At 35.1% G+C, this 17,743-nt stretch overlaps 1 protein-coding gene across 2 annotated transcripts; it reads left to right on the top strand.

Annotated features, from left to right (window-relative positions):
- The first annotated feature begins 11,536 nt into the window (after positions 1-11,536).
- On the top strand, positions 11,537-16,332 carry LOC104888058 (hypothetical protein). Of its 2 annotated transcripts, none has more exons than XM_048640809.2 (2): positions 11,537-11,759; positions 13,552-16,332. In XM_048640809.2, exon 2 carries the CDS (start codon positions 13,571-13,573, stop codon positions 16,190-16,192), a length of 2,622 nt encoding a protein of 873 aa, XP_048496766.1. In that variant the 5' UTR covers positions 11,537-11,759; positions 13,552-13,570; the 3' UTR covers positions 16,193-16,332. The 2 variants fall into 2 exon arrangements, with proteins under 2 accessions (XP_048496766.1, XP_010671192.2); XM_010672890.4 differs by having other exon boundaries at positions 11,538-11,759; positions 13,453-16,332.
- Positions 16,333-17,743: the final 1,411 nt, after the last annotated feature.

The following is a 17,743-nucleotide window of genomic DNA, read 5'->3' as shown; positions in this document are numbered from 1 at the left end:
TTATGACTTGGTTCATTTAGTAACCGTTTTTAATTTAAGATTTTATTTTGCGGGATTCACAAAATGATCAATTTGAAATAACAAAACAATTCTTGTTGATATTATCACGACTATTATGACATTTTTCCTCTCAATATATTTTCTTACCTTTTTCTTTTCTAGTTCTTTAGCATGCTTAAATCCCTGTTCTCTGGTTTAAGAAAGATATGTTCTTCTTTACTCTCTTCTCTCCAAAGAAATGTTCTCTCTCAAAGCGGGATGAATTAAGTCACTTCATCCGGCTGCTTGTGAGCGCATATAAACAGACGACGTTAAGCTAATTCTGGAGGTTGGTTGCCGGAAAAAAGTTTACACTCGTGCTATGACGAAATCACTTTTAAGGATAATGGGTCTCTCCACATCACAACAATCTCAACTTTCTCCTTTCAAATAAGATTCTTCTAATTGTCTTGTGCCCTTGCGCATTAGTTGTAACATTGGTTATTCGAACTCAAAGTGTTATTTCTAATACAATGTCAACTATCTTAACTATACTCTTTATTTATTTATCTTTAAACAGTCACAACTATTCATTTATCTATATTATGTAAAGGAACGGGGAGGAAGATGGTGTCCCCTTTTTAAAAATATTAAATTGCCCTTAATGATCTAATAAAATAAAAATAATTACAAAAGAAAATAATAAAAATATTTTTTTTTCATTTCAATTTGTCACTCTAAACAAGTAAAAAATGATATATGCATCAAATATTTCAATAAAAAAATTAAATGGATAAAATATATATTGACCTTTTTTAATAAGAGAAGATGGTATACATGACGTCCAACTCTAAAGTCTAACACATTTACTACCTTTGATACTCTTAAATTCAGTCAAATCAACTCATTAGGTCTGTTTTTTTTTTTTCAAAATTGATTTACAAAAGATTAATATTAAAATTCACTTATAACCTTCTTTTAGTTTTTTTACATTAGCGATTTAAATCTAAATTCATCTAACTATTAATCTTTCACATTTGAAATGTAATCATAACTATTATCATACGAATGGGGTATATAATAGAATAAAAAGTTTTGAAATTAACGCACACATCGCGTACCTATAAAGCTACTTAGAACTAGTTACAACTCTAAAATCACAAAGATTCTTCTTAAAATGGTCTCATATGACCATCAAACTTTAAAATGCATATATTGTGCCCAAACCAAGCCTTTACCATAGGTGACAAAGTCTGTATTTTTTTTTCATATAGTTTGTTTGTTGATCATAAATAACGAGAGACGTGAAAATACAAGTAATGATTTTATAGACTGAATAATTATTTGGCTGACTTGATATATGTAAAAGTAATAGTGAATGAGACCAATATATAGGAAATAAACCTTACAGCAAAACATAAATAACGTTCTTCCATTTCCTCTTGGTTATTCAAATTTTTCATGAATTACAAATTTTTTAATGTCAACTAAAAATGTATGAAGCATACTTGTAAAATTATATAAACAACAAGATTATTTTTCCCTAACAGTCCCTCTTATGCAACCTTTTTACTTTAAGATGTTCAAATTTTGGTATTTTAAAGCAATCCTAACTTGGGGTCACTTCTCCAAATAGTCATCCGTAATGACGAATATGCTAAATCCGTTATATATATATATATATATATATATAATATATATATATTAATTATATAATATATAATAGGGTTGGGTTCTAGTGAGAACCCTCTTATGGTGAGAACCACTTAAAATAAGCAAAAACTTCCTAAAATGAGCAAAAAAAAGTAACAAATGAGAAGAAATATAAAATGAGTAGTAAAATGTACCAAAATGTAAAAGAAGAAAAACGTAAAATGAGCATAAAAAAGTTCAATGAGAAAAAAACGTAAAATGAGCAAAAACGTTGATAAATGAGCACAAAGTTGTTAAATGAGCAAAACCATAAAATAAGTGAAACAAAAAATGAGCAAAAATGTTATGAAATGATCAAAATCTTCGTAAAATGAGGAAAAATGAGTGGTTCTCACGGTTCTCACCATAAGGGTGGTTCTCATATGAATATATAGTTTAAATTCATATGAGAACCACCCTTATGGTGAGAACCGTGAGAACCACTCATTTTTCCTCATTTTACGAAGATTTTGATCATTTCATAACATTTTTGCTCATTTTTTGTTTCACTTATTTTATGGTTTTGCTCATTTAACAACTTTGTGCTCATTTATCACGTTTTTGCTCATTTTACGTTTTGGTCATTTTACTTTTTTTTCTCATTGAACTTTTTTATGCTCATTTTCGTTTTTCTTCTTTTACATTTTTGTACATTTTACGTTTTTGATAACTTAATGTTTTCTACTCATTTTATATTTTTGCTCATTTGTTACTTTTTTTGCTCATTTTAGGAAGTTTTTGCTTATTTTAAGTGGTTCTCACGGTTCTCACCATAAAGGGTTCTCACTAGAACCCAACCCATATATATATATATATATATATATATATATATATATATATATATTAATATATAATATATATATATATATATATATATATATTATGTAAATTCCTTGATTGACTTAAGTTAATTTAAAGTGCTTATGGGATAATTTTATGTCTCATAATTAATTAATTTAACAAGGTTATAAAGGATATTGCTTTTGGAATATACCCTTAAATGTTGGGACAACTCTACGAGAAATGACAAAAGTTGAAATAATTTAAAACAACTCGTAGTGTCAATTTAGTACAACGATTTCCATAATTAAACTTTTCATATAATTTTAATCTAGTCATTAGGTGTAATTAGGTAGATAAATTCACTAGAAACATAATTTAATACATAGTGAAATACAAATTATTAGTAATTTTTTTAATAGCCTATCAACATGGACCTGTCAGGTTAGTTGCCTTATTTCTTATATTTTTCTTAATTGCACCCATTGATGTTTGGATATTATTCTTTTAGAGGTGATCAGCCCGGCCCGACCCGTTTTTGGGCAGAATTTTTCGGCCCGGGGGCCGGGCCGGACCGAATTTTTTTTGGCTTTGGGCAAGCCAAAAACGATTTTTTGGTCTATTTTTTGGTCCAACCCGTTTTGGCCCGCAAAAGCCCGCTAATTTAATCCCGAAATAGCGGGCTTTGGACACAAAAATTCGGCCCGAATTTTGGGCCCGGCCCGACCAATGGGCAAATTTTTTTGGCCGCGGCCCGGCACATGATCACCTCTTTATTCTTTAACCAACTTTGAGAACATAAGAAAAAAAATACATAGGTAAACATAATTTTGTTAAGACTTTGTTCTTTTGAGCTGAATTAGTCTGAACTGAATTGAATTTGTTTGAACTAAACTGAAATAAATGAAAACTGTGAAAGAAAACTAACAAAACTAAAATGAATTTGTCTGAATTGAACTGATTTTTTATTAGTTTAATTCAAATGAACATAGCCTAAATTCTTCTAAATATGAGAATCTTAAATATCAATTTTTTTTATAATTTTTAATTATAAAAAATCAATAATATAACATTTAGAATGCATGGAAAAAAATAAAATTTATTCAACTTGACTCTATTTTCTCCCATAAAATAAAAGTATATCCACTATCACATTCCACGTCATCACGCCAAGATCAAAATATATCCCACGTGTACCAGGAAATACAACTAAGAACTTTCATTTCTACGTGCATTATAGAATGTCACAATTCTAACAGCTAATATACGCGTGTTTCCAGCACATTATAGCTAATATAACCATCACAACAACTAACGTACGCTACGCGCATTATAGCTTATACCACACTTAGAACGGTTAATTTACACGTCTTGATACATTTATAAATAAACTGTCAGCCTCGCACACATACCGAAATTTATCGATTTCATATACTTCTCATAAATGGGATTAACGTTAAAATCATTAAAACAAACCCAGAAAATAGTACTCGTGATTAAAGAGAAACGGAAGATTTTGAGGCAAACAAAAGATTTTATGGAATTCTAAAGACTTGTATTTGGAAGATAGCATGGGTTTTCAAAACAAGGAGTTAAAACTCACTACTTGAGACTTTTTGTAATTTCTTGTACAAGTTTATTTTTGAGATGGGTTTGTTGAACTTTTAAAAAGGGTTTTTGAATGATTTTGGGGTTTTTTTGGTGAATTTTTAAAAGGTATTTTTTAATGATTTTGCAAAGACCAGGGTCAAGACCGAATCAGACCGAAGATTCTGTTTCGTTCCTCGATCCACTAAAAATCTCGTTTATGGACCTGACTAGTGGATCGTAATTTTTGATTTTTTAGTAAAATAAATTTATATGTTAAAAATGTTTAAAAGGTGAAAAGTTAAAAACGAAACATTTATTACCTTTAGGAATATTATTATTAAGATTATTAAATTTTAATTTATCTAATTTATAAATATGTTTAGATTAGATATCAAAAATCCAATCCAATAAGTCCAAAATTGGATCGGAAAATTTTCGGTCCAAATTTTTTCCAAATGTCAGTCCATTATTCCAATCGGTTCCGTCCCGCTCCTAGAGCCCCTAAAATTGGTGAGCGTGAGTTGTGGGTATGTGTCTTGTTTTATGACTTGGTTCATTTAGTAACCATTTTTATTTTAAGATTTTATTTTGCGGGATTCAAAAAATGAACAATTTGAAATAACAAATCAATTCTTGTTGATATTATATGTGACATTTTTCCTCTCAATATATTTCCTTACCTTTTTCTTTTCTAGTTCTTTAGCGTGCTTAAATCCCTGTTTTCTGGTTTAAGAAAGGTATGTTCTTCCTTGCTCTCTTCTCTCTAAAAAATATTCTCTCTCAAAGTGAGTTGAATTAAGTCACTTCATCCGTCTGCTTGTGAGGGCGCATAAACGGACGACGCTAAGCTAATCCTGGAGATTGGTCGTCGGAAAAAAGTTTACACTCGTGCTATGACGAAATTACTTTTAAGGATAATGGGTTGATAAGTCATATTTATATATAGTTTTTAGGTGCATTTAGGTTGTATTTTAGAGCATTTAGTTTCATATTTAGGTTCATTGTTGCATTATATTCTTAAGTTATACTTTTCTACTCCTATTCGGTATGTTTTCTTGTTTTTGATGAATTTCAGGCATTGAAGATGCATTTGGAGTATGATTAGCTAAACTTGAGGATTAGGAGTACTTGGAAAGGAGTTACAATGCATAAGGATTGTATGGATTTGTTATAGTACGAGTTTGAGCAAAAACGAAGCGGAAAATCATTAGAAGAAATGTGAAAAAGAGTCACGTCTACTCTTCTGATCATTTTGATGTGCTCCTTAAAATCGAGTAATTCCAGCAGATTTGGAAACTAGACTTGAAGATCTTTCCAACGATAGGTGGCACGCCCCGAGGAGACTTCTAGTCAAGAAGTTATGCCTTTCGGAAGATTACATTGTTTCTACTGGAATCTGCCACGCGTACGCGCGGATCACTAATCCGCCTATTAATGATTTAATTAATACTTTCCTTATCTTGTAAATTACTTTCCTAGTCATATTAGGTGAATATTATTTAGATTGGTTTTCATTCTTTTTCTCCTCCTCCTCCCTTCACGTTATTTGATTATTTTTCTAGGTTTTAGTTTTTCTCTCCTCTTTTTCTCTCTAGTTTTTAGTTGTAAACTCTAATTTTCATCTCCTTCATTAATTCATGATTTCTTTTAGTTTCTTTTATTATTCTTTGATTATATTTTCTTTTATAGTTTTAGATTTCATTATTTATTTCATGATAGAGTAGTTTTTATATCTAGGGTTTTGGGAATCCATGTTTATATGCTATAATTCTTGATGATTTATTGATGGTTTCAATAGTCATTGTTATTTCTAATTGATTAGTGTTTATATTGTTAATCTTGCAACCTGATTAATTGTCTGATTAAATATTGCTAATATCGAGTCATAGATCGAGAGATAGTACTCTTTAGAGGCTTACCTACAATTAGCAAATCTGATTATGTTGAGCGACCGTACTAGCATATGTTAATTTGAGAGCGTTAGTTCCTGACCAAGGATTAACCTGTGCTCTAGATATATGATTAATTGAACTGTGATAATATTTTGATAGTTTAGAAGTATAAACATGGTGAACCATTGCCCTAGATCTTTTTAGCTTGATTTTCGTAGTTTGATTAGTTTAGAACTTTAATTCAGATATTTGTGATATTGTTTAGTTTCTCTATACCTTAGAAACTAGATTAAAACGACCATTTCTCTGTGGATTCGACCCTACTTACCCTACTACATTGTTAGAAGGTTTTGCAGGAATTATCTTTGACGGGTGTACGACAGCCTATCATGGGTCTCTTCACATCACAACAATTTCAACTCTTGTTTCTCCTTCCAAGTAAGATTCTAATGTGTCTTGTGCCCTTGCGCATTAGTTAACATTGGTTATTCGAACTCATAAAGTGTTACTTCTAATACAATGTCAAAGATCTTAATAATTATACTCTTTATTTATTTATCTTTAAACAGTCACAACTATTCATTTATCTCTATTACATAAGGGATGGGGGAACCTATGGTGTCCTATTTTGAACTGACTATTTTGCCCCCTTCCCTTTCTAAATTACAAAAAGAATATCAATACCAAAATGGGGTTCAAACAAAGCCACCAGATTTTAAATTTCAACATCACTCACAAATCACTTATATCAAGAAGCTTTAAAAATCACTCAAAGAATTGAGAAAATCACGTTGAAAAAATCACGCAAATCACTCACATGATCAGAAACTTTACAAAAAACTAAAAATTAACTTACAAACTCAAACTAATATAGTAGAACGTCAATACACACAAAACATTTACAAAATTCACTTACAAATCATTGTTCTCAAAAACCTTTCACAATTACATACTCACAAAAATTACCTATAAACACAAATCTGAGAAAAACATAAGATTTTGACAGTCATATCACACATTCGTCCCGACGATTTTCGAACTTTCAAACAGGTACATAATTCTTTCAATCTTTGTGGGATTGGAAGGAAAATACGAGGGAGGGACTAGGGAGAGAAGGAGAGACAACAGGGGGAGGGAGGGAAAGAGGACGGTGGGGGGGGGGGGGGGAAGGCGCGAGAGAGATAGAGAGTATTTTACATATATTATCCGGATGATGGTTACAAAGAATAGTCACAAAAAATGCTTTGTGGGAAGGGAAGGAAAATACCACGTGGTTAGGTGGAAGGGAGGGGGGAGGACTAGGGAGAGAGGGAGAGAGAGCAGGGGGAACGAAAGAGAGATGAGGGAGGAAGCGAGAGATAGAGAGGGGGGAGATAAGGAGGTTATGAGAAAGAGGAGAGAGGGAGGGTAGAGAGAGATTCAATTGGAATATTTACGAAGAATTTTAGGAAATTTCGAAATTCTCGATGGAACTTTTGTTAGGGATTTTCATTGTTAATTTAGACATTTTTATTGTATATTCTGGTCAGAATCGTATATCTTTTGGCTTAAGCCTTCTATTGTGTGCATGAATGACATTTTTGCCTGGCCTTTGTCATGCTCAGTAAGTCGGAAGACGTTCACATTATTAGTTGTCACTAAGTTGATCAATCAAGCTATTGGTAACGCATTTTGAGTGGATTGTTGTTGGTGGACGCTATCTTACATAAACGATGACCAACTCAGAAATGTTTTGAAACTTTACAGAGATCTGCCCAGACAGTTTAAGCTATGTTGCTTCCTTGTATTCTTCACCATTCTCGTTGTAGGATTTACATAGTCTGATAGAGGGAACCTTCAATTATGATTGACCTAGCATCTTTGCTACTAATGTTTTGCTAATACGCATCGTTAAGTTCTTGTAATATATATAACAATTATTCAAGGGAGTTTTAGAGGAACATAATTACATAACTCGTGGCTCAATGTTCACAGCAAACTTTTTCGTATTTTGCTACTCAACAGTAGCCAGAACTAACAAGGATATATGCATATATGTTGTGCAATCTACTTAGCTTATGCTCTTTATCTACTAAATTTAGATGCCTTTGTTTCTCCTTACTTATGCTAATGCTTAATATTTAGTTGTCCGCAATCACTTTTGCTCAACAACTATAAGACCAAAATTACAATATAAAAACCTTAGCAATAGCTTCACTTCAATACACTAATTACAATTAGCTTAATTTGAATATCACAAATACACTTAAATTAGATAATAACACATTAGGATTTGGTCCAAATAGTTACACAATTAATTTTAATTTCTATCGAATTTTTCTACCTTGGGGGCGGCGCGCATCGCGCGCCGGCCAACAACTAGTGTAGATAAAACTAGTAATTTGCATTGGCGGCACAAAGAGACTAATTGAAATGTTTTTTTTTTGTTGGTAAAAGCTTAAATAGATCAAGACAAGTTAGCAAAAGGAAAATTGAAGCGGCTGCAGCTCTGGTAGCTTGCACGTGTGATGCCTGAACTCGATTCCTTCCAACTGATGAACGCCGCACCAGCTGAAGGCATTCACTTATTTTTTGATCGCCTGAACTGTGCATATTATGCTTTGGTCCACTCATCATGTAACATCGAGACCAAGATGCGAGAATATGTTAGAATAGTCATCTGCTTTATATGGGCTTGTACAACTGACTATAGCCTCTATAGACAAGCCAACGACTCTGTATAATTGAAATGTTAGGGGTATAATTGCATAAGTAAATCACAAGTCACAAGTGCAAATAACATCAATTTGGAAAATGTATTATTTTTCATGTTTTTTTTCCAGATGCAACACTTGATTTTTGCTCTATTCACATACTCTATTTTGATTGTATATTCTTCTGCCACTTCAGGTTAGTTGTAACATTACCTTTTTCAAGTAGTTTTAAATTAGTTGCAATATTGAGATAATCTTTCTCTTTATCTCTTTTCACATAGGATTCTGTTTTTATATCTCTATTTGCAAATTAACTAGATTTGTCGACCTAATTTCATAGTCATACATACCCAAAACATTTACTCTGACAGAAAACCTTTCTATTAATCCTAATAGGTATTAAATTATTGGTCTACTTGTGAATTTTTTTTAGTATTGAATTTTGTCAATGGTTGTAGCTTTTTAAGCTTTGGGTCATGCAAAGGAGAAAAAAAAATTCCTATTTCATATCTTAATAATTAAAAAAATACATGTTACAACGATACTTAAGATCTTCACATCCAACCTCAAATTCATATTGTTTCTTTTTTTACGGGAGGAACACACATTGCCTATACTTGAATACTAATCGAGTGTATTTTGAAGTATGTATTTCCATGAATTAATGTAGAAATTTAAAGGCAAAATAAGACCACCATTCTGAACAATTGTTAATGCTTGTATCTAGTTCTCTAATCTCTATACCATCAACTTGTGGCACCTATCATTTTCTTTTTTCAATCAAAACTGATTAAATTTCAAATAAGAGGAATGATGAGTTTTAAAATATACCGCAAGTGCACGGTGTCTGTTTAGCAGAAACTGGCAAATACGGGTCAATCCACAGGGAGAGGAGTTCTACAGATTTATGTTCAATTATCTAACTACTTCCAGAGAGGAAAAATAATTGAGGAATTAATAACTAAGCTAGAGTAACTAGAACGCAGAAAAATGGGGATTTATCAAATAATTAAAAACCTAGGGCAATCGATCGGTCCACCATGCTTACACCAGATTAATCAATATAATATAGTTCAACAACACTTGGATTGAGGTTCGAATAAATGAATATTTCGTTAATCCTTGGTCAGGCATTAACAACTCCTAGATTAACATATGCCAGTACGGTCGCTCAGCATAATCAATTCTTATTAGCTAAACATAACTCATGATATTGCGCAATTACATGAATTAAACAAGTATAACAAATCAATAGGAATTATTTTAATTCAATCCAATTATTGAAGAACATCAAACCACAATAAAAAGGTATAAACATGGCTTCCCTCTCTAAACCCTAGAAATAGACTACTCACTCATGATGATATTAAACACAATAAACATAATCAAAGTAAAAGAATTCATAAAATTAAACTAAGTAGAGAAGAATACCAAATGATTGAAGAACGATGAAAAAGCAAATCGACGATCTATATAATCTTCCAATATAAAAGTTCAACAAAACTAGAGAGAGAAAAACTAAGTATTTTGCTCTCATAAAGTAGAAAATAAAGTAGGTCTCTCGAAAATATAAAAAATATATTTATACTTCTTACAAAATCGGCTAAAAAACCCGAAAAAACGCGTCCCGAGAAACCGCCCGGTCAACCGGGCGAAATCTGCTCGGTCGACCGGGCGAACTCGCCCGGTCGGGCGCGCAAGCGATTTTGGATCTTTTCTCGCCCGGTTGACCGGGCTAATATTCATTGCATTTTGGTGAAAAATTGATTTCGCCCGGTCGGGCAAAACCGCCCGGTCGACCGGGCGGAGAAACAGTGATTTTGCGTCAACTTGTGATGGCTGTATCTCTCAAACCAGATGTCGGATTGGGGCGTGTGACCTATCATTGGAAAGAACTTGAAGTCTAGTTTCCAACCCAACTGGAATTTCTTGATTATCAGTTGTATATCAAAAGTTATGGCCAAAATAGTGAACATGTATCAGTTTTGACACTTCTTTCACCAACTCTTTGCTTCATTCTAACTCGAAATTGTCCCGAAATGATGCATTGTGATCCTTGTGCAAGATATCTTCATCTTCAATGATTAATAGGCTTGATCTTAGGTAATCTTAATCAATTTGCATCAAAGTAACCTGAAAATGATCAAAACACGCAAACGGGGAGTAGTAGAGCACAACTTACGTAATTCATTCCATTATACACCTAAATGCTCTAAAAGGAGTTCTAAATGCAATCAAAATGCATCTAAAAACTATATATAAATGTGACATATCAAGGAACAAAATCCTTAGCTTAGCTTAACAATTTTAATAGAAAAAAAACATAGATCTACAAAATCCAATTTATAATTGAAAGGCGGTCGGTCTATTTGAATATACTACATCCGTTTCTTTTTAATTGTTACACTTTGACATTTTACACTATTCACAAATTGCACTTTGACCCTCGTTTGTGATTTATACGTGAATAAAAACATAGTCATGTGGGATCTTGTTAGATTCGTATTAGTATGTATTTTTTTAATATGTAGTTTTTATATTTTTTACAAATACAAAATTAGAGATATAAAGGCTCAAAGTAGTGCATCGGCATGCGTGAAAAGTGTAAGTGTAACAATTAAAAAGAAACGGAGGTAGTATTACATTAAGTTTATCCCAAATAACTACAGAGAATCATAACTTTACTCTCACATTCACTCTATTTGGTTCCACTATTATTGTTTTTTTTTCCCGAAAACTCTATCCAACGAAAAATTAAAAAAGTAAATTATCTTAATCGAACCTTTTTTAAACGAAACTTATACGAACTTAACTAATCTTATTAGCCCAAAACTTATTTATTAAAGTAGAAATGCATGAAAATTGTTTTGCCATAAATGCCAATTTCCTGTTTTAGTACTTTGTGAGTTTGTGTTCCATTTCTATCCCATGTGTGTTGAAACTTTTGTCCCCAAACAAACTCCTACTTACTTAAATTTCCAACGACTAATCTCAGATTTCAACTCAGTCAACAACTGCTACCTTGTATAAAACCAAACATCTGCATTTTTGTTCCAAAACTCTTGCTTCTCACTGCAAATTTCTGCCAAAGAGTTTCAATCATAAATTCAGCTTGGAAAAAGCGTCATTTCAGGTGAATTGTTGGCTTTTCTTGTGACATAAATTTGAAGTATGAATCAACAAATTTCGATTGTCTTTTTATTTGGTATAATTTTGGGTTTTTTTGTTGATATTTTTTCTTGTTATTGAATTTGTCTGTTCAAGTTGATTTCTTCGATCTTGTTAGCAGTAATGATTTAATTTCTGGGTTGTTTTTATAATGTGAAGATCTCTCTAATATTAGATGGGTTGTTTTTGAGAAAATTGTTGTGATTTTGTAGGGTAAGTGATTTTATTTCTGGGAGTGTGCTTTTATTTACTACTGGATTTTTAATGTTTACTGGAAATTTAATGTTGTTGAATTGGTTGAGTTTTGATCTGTTTTGTGGGTGCTCAAGTTTGCTGATAATTGTTTAGGGATTTGAATGTCTTCTTTATGTAGAAGTAAGATGAATGTTTTTTGTGGAAGTTTGTTGGTGAATTGAGGTGTCACTAAACTTTCTTGAGAGTTTGGCCAGAACAAAGAAAAAATTTGAAGATCATTGTTAGCAACCCCCTTATTTTCGCCGTCAAAGTTTCAATTGTCGATTCGAATTTCTATTTAGTGGCTTGAGAGATGGGGAGAAGCAAGGTACAGGGCAAATTGCCAAAGTGATGGTTGGGTAGGATGGGAAAAGAAGGGAAGGAATGGTGGCAGTGTTGTTGGAAATAATAAGGTTACCAACTCTTAAGACAAATTTAAAATTGTGACATATATTGTCGTTGAAGATGATTTTGGGGTAGAATAAAATGAAGCTCTTGATTGAAATGCCGTGGATTCATAGTTTTACTCTTTTACGTGGCTTCGTAGGCGTGAAGGAGAGTGTTCCACAATGTAGAATGAGAATATGTTGAAAGAAGAGGTGTGTGTTACAATTGAACTTAATTTGGTTACTAAATAGTGCTATGTTGTCCTATGACAGTAGGCCATGTTCTAAGTTTAGTATTATATCTTCCAACATACTTTTGAAGGCCTTTATTATACCCTAAGAAAAATCGTGAAGAAAATCTACATTGCTGTGGTTTAAGTTAAAGTAATACTAAAAAGTAAAGGATATTTCTAGGTTTAGCTAAAATCCATGAAAAAGATCCGCAAATTAAATGTGGCCTAGTACATAAGAATTGAGGGAGTGGCAGGTTCATTTTATATGCATCTTTCAAGTAAGAACTGGTCATCCTCACGGATAAGATACAAAGTACTTATTGCTGTTTTCCCCACTTTCTCAGATTTGCAAAACTTTCAAGATGGGTTTCAAAGACAGTTTGAATGACCTTAGATTGTAGCCGACAGGAAGAAGGATGAATGGGATTGGAGGTGGGGTCATGCTGGCAATAGGGTGGCAACCTGCAGCCAGTGTTGGGAGAGTGGGACCTGTGAGAGGGGGAAGGAAAGAGTAAATTTTGACTGAATGTAGGATGATTAGTTTGAAACTGTGTGATAGAACTTCCAATGTGGAAGTTTCGGACCTTTTCATTTCCCATTCTGTATTAGCTAGCAAAGAAAACACAATCCAAGAAGACAAAAATTGTTTTTTGTCACTTGACGTGGTAACAAAGACAAGATTTTGAACATGAATTTATACGTTGATGATGTATGCTTATATAAGATAGATATAGTTTTGGCTGATTAGTTGATGATATATGTTTATGTTAACATTTTTTGTATGATCTGTTGCTTGTTATGCTAGGTACTTTGGTGAGTTTCTTTTTAAAATGGTGAAGCTACTATGGGAAGACCTTTGACATTTCTGCGACCTCCCTAACTGTCCCTCCTTTATCTCCCACAGATCCTCATCAATCAGACAGATGGCAGACAGCCACCACCATCATCACCGGCCACATCGCCTATCAGTCCCATCACGGACTACTGTGCCCATAGCCGTGCGCCACACTCCTGCCTATCCTTTAACCCCGACTCCCACCCCTTCAAAACTCCGACATCAATCTAGCAGCACTATCAACAATAAATCTTCAATCTCATTCCTATTCCTCCTCCTTTTCTCCTTGCGATCCCTCTACTCCCTCCTTCCTTTCCTCCGATCCTCCCCTTCCTTTTCTTTGTTCCCTTTCTCTTTCCTTGTCTCTCTCCTCTCCTTCCTCCTCACTCTCGTTTTCTCTCTCTGCTCCAAACACCCTCGCGTTCCTCTCTTTTCTCTCTCCTCCCTTTCCCGATCTCAGGTTAGGCATCTCCTCTTTAAGTCCTTTCTCCTCGCTATTGTCTTCCTCTTGCGATTCCAAGCCCTCCGTTATTGCGGGACTGCAGCTATGATCTTGGCTGAATTGTCTGGAAATATTGCCTTTCGTTTTTGGAAAGACCAGGACTGGGATCGAGACGGGCATTCAAGGGTTCGTGGATTCTTCGCCTTGTTTGTTGGGTTATTCCTTCTATCTGTGAGTTGGGATCGGATGGATTGTTTTCCTCTTTCTCATAGTAATCTTGATAAAATTCAAAGCTCATTAATGGTGGTTGTTGATATGAAGTGTTTGAGAATTGTGCCTATGCTTCTCCCTTTCTTGGCTGGGTTTTTGGGATGTTGTGAAAGGGATATGATGAATTGGGGGACTATTAGGCAATTGGGTCGAAAAAGGGTGCAGTTGGTTTCATTGTTCTTCACCACTTTTATGCTTCTTTTTCCTGCCATCATTAATATGCTTGTTTTTGAAGCAGAGGGTGGGAGTGTCTCCATTATGACTCTGGGTTGGCTGCTGGCAAACACAGTCTTGTTTGGTGTCCTCTTGAATGAGTGGTATAATGATGAGAAGTTGGTGAATCCTAGGGACTCCGAGAAAGAGTTTCTCATCACCTTTGCGTGTACACTTGTTTTGGAGCTCGTTTACTTTCCAGAGCTCTCACTTTGGGGATTGTTGATCTGTGGCTTTTTGCTATGGGTTGCCATTCGGCAATTAAATTGGGCCCATGCAAGATTTGTGGAAATAGGGGCTGAATCTTCGGAAACATTCTCTTCGATGGTAATGCGGCCAGTTCGCCACGTGCTAAGTGAACGTAAATCTCGCAAAATTGCACTTTTCCTCATGATTAATACTGGTTATATGGTGGTGGAATTTGTAGCTGGGTTCATGAGCAACAGTCTTGGGCTGATATCTGATGCTTGTCATATGTTGTTTGATTGTGCTGCACTGGCTATTGGGCTTTATGCTAGTTATATCTCCCGTTTGCCTGCTAATGAGCAATTTAACTATGGCCGTGGAAGGTTTGAGGTGCTTTCAGGGTATGTTAATGCAGTTTTTTTGGTTTTGGTTGGAGCTCTCATAGTGCTGGAGTCACTAGAGAGAATTCTGGATCCTCAAGAGATTTCGACAAATAGTTTATTGGCTGTTTCTATTGGGGGACTAATTGTAAATGTTGTGGGTTTAATTTTCTTCCATGAGGAGCATCATCATGCCCATGGAGGGTCTTGCTCTCATTCTCACTCCCACTCCCACTCTGATGCCCACCATGACCATGTTCATGCTACTGAGATAATGCATGATGATGGCATTTTGGTTTCAGAAGAACGATTTTCCCATGATAAGGGTGAGCATGATTCTCTTGATAAGGACCGTGTTAGAGATCAACTTGACCATGGTCACTCTCATGGAGATTTTGGCCACAATCACTCCCATGGACATCACAATCACAGTCATAGTCATGCGCACCATGACCATGATCATAGTCATGCGCACCATGACCATGATCATAGTCATGCGCACCATGACCATGAACACAGTCATGCACACCATGATCATGAACACAGTCATGGCCATGATCACAGCGATAATCATGGACATCAGGTCGACAATCACTCTTGTGATCACCGTGACCATCATCATGAGCAGAGTCATCATCTTCAGCATCATCACCATGATACTCATGTCTGCAGGAGCATCACCAAGCCTCTTGGAGCAGATTCTTGCGGTCATAGTCATCATCCAGACTCAAAGACTGAATTCGCACATGATAAGAAGCACCATCACCAGCATATTGACCACAATATGGAGGGCATCTTCTTGCACGTTTTAGCAGACACTTTGGGGAGTGTAGGAGTTGTGATATCAACCCTGTTAATCAATTATAAGGGATGGCTTGTGGCAGATCCAGCTTGCTCTATATTCATATCAGTCTTAATTGTATCATCTGTAATACCACTATTGAGGAACTCTGCTGCTATATTGTTGCAGAGGGTTCCCCGAGCTCACGAACAGGATCTTAAGGCAGCTGTTAATGATGTTATGAAGATAGAGGGAGTTTCTGGCATCCAGAACCTGCATGTCTGGAGCTTGACGAACACAGATGTTATCGGCACTTTAAAGCTTCATGTTTCATCAGACATTGACAAAGCTGCAACAAAAGCTCGTGTCATGCACGTAATTCAGGACGCAGGGGTTAAGGATCTGACGCTTCAAATAGAATGTGGCAAGAGTTTGTAGTTCTTATCTGTGAATAGAATAGATGTAGACATACACAATGCACATGGATACTGGCTCTCATTTCTTCGAATTTTGTTGCTATTTTTGTACCAAATTTTGATTCTTGATACAAATGAGATAGTAATTTGTTTTCCCCGAAAGGTTGAGACAGTATATTGTGGATCTAAGGTTTAGTTGCAGGTTTTTCTGGCATGCTTATGCACTTCAAGCCTTTTGAGATGCACCTATCTGAAGTCAAAAGTGACTAGTATTCCAAATGAAAGGCTACTGGTCTCCAACTTGGCTCTCCTAATTGTTTTGTACATTACACACTAACTTTTCTTGTTCAGTAGAATGATCTAGCACTCGCAAAACCAATTCGTTGTTGCACCTATAATAAATCACATCATACTATTAAATATTACTAAGACTTAAGTTGGGCGGATATACTATGGGTTCACTTTGAAAAAAATTGTGCAGTTCTTTTTAAATAACCAAAATTTAATAAACTGATATATTTTGTGTGCGATATTGAACATGAATAGCAAGCGGAGCAAGATGATTTTGTTTCAGTTGCATGTTGAGTCAGCATGCCTTTAGACTCGTGGTCGCGGGATCGACTCCCAGTTGTGCAAAAAGCAAACTCGTTTATTCTTTTTTTCAGGGTGGGAGCTTGTTCACTGCTGCATTGTTGGAAGAAGATGGTCAAGAGGAAACTGATGAGGTGGTTGCATTTACTGGTAAAAATTTAGTCATTAAAAAAGAAAGGTACCAGTGCCTTTGCTTCATTAGGAGATGATGATACCATTGAGATAGAGGCGAGAGTAGCTTATGTTGAAGTGAACGATTCAGTGACTCGAGGTAAGGTCAGTGAAGTGGTTGCTGAAACTTCACAGAATAAGAAGAAGAAGAAGAAAAAGGGTGGAAAGACGGCTGAGGAAGAGGATGATTTGGATGAGATTCTGGCAGAAGCTAGGGGAAGGGACTGCAGCCTCAAAGCCGGAACCAGCTCCACTATCTCAAGCTGAGTAAGCTGATACACAAGTGGAACCTGTTGGCTCCAGTGAAGCAACAGGTGAAAAATAGGGTGAAGATGAAGGAGTTGCAGAGTCAGCAGCAGCGAAGAAGAAGGAAAAAGAAGGAGAAAGAGGAAAAGGCAGCAGCTGCTGCAGCAGCAGAGATAAAGGAGAAGGAGGAAGTGAAGAATGAAACAAAGAGTAAAGGGGGAGACAAGAAGCTTCCTAAGCATGTTGGGGAAATAAAGAGGAAATTGCTAGGCGTAAAGAGGCTGAAGAGAGGCAAAAGAAAGAAGAGGAGGAGCGACGTAGGCAAGAGGAGCTTTTGAGGCAGGCAGAGGAAAGGAGGTTGGCCTGCTGCTAACTGCAAAGCAGAAGGAAGAAGAACGTCAGAGCGAAATAATGAAAATTCAGTTCCTTGCTGCTGGTGGAATTAAGCTAGCTTCTCTTGACAATGGTGCTTAACAAAAAGAAAAAGGAAGCTGCTGAGGAGGCAGTCTTTCCTTGTGTACTCAAGATTTTATACAAAGCTCTTTTATGTCCCTATTTGCCGGGA

This window comes from Beta vulgaris, chromosome 3 (assembly GCF_026745355.1).
Source record: "Beta vulgaris subsp. vulgaris cultivar EL10 chromosome 3, EL10.2, whole genome shotgun sequence".
NCBI classification, from domain to species: domain Eukaryota; kingdom Viridiplantae; phylum Streptophyta; class Magnoliopsida; order Caryophyllales; family Amaranthaceae; genus Beta; species Beta vulgaris.
Note: the sequence above shows the minus strand (reverse complement) of the source record. Positions and strands in the feature narration are given on the sequence as shown.

Excerpts from the sequence above, each read along its gene's own strand:
- LOC104888058 (XM_048640809.2), top strand. The coding sequence starts at position 13,571 with ATGGCAGACAGCCACCACCATCATCACCGGCCACATCGCCTATCAGTC.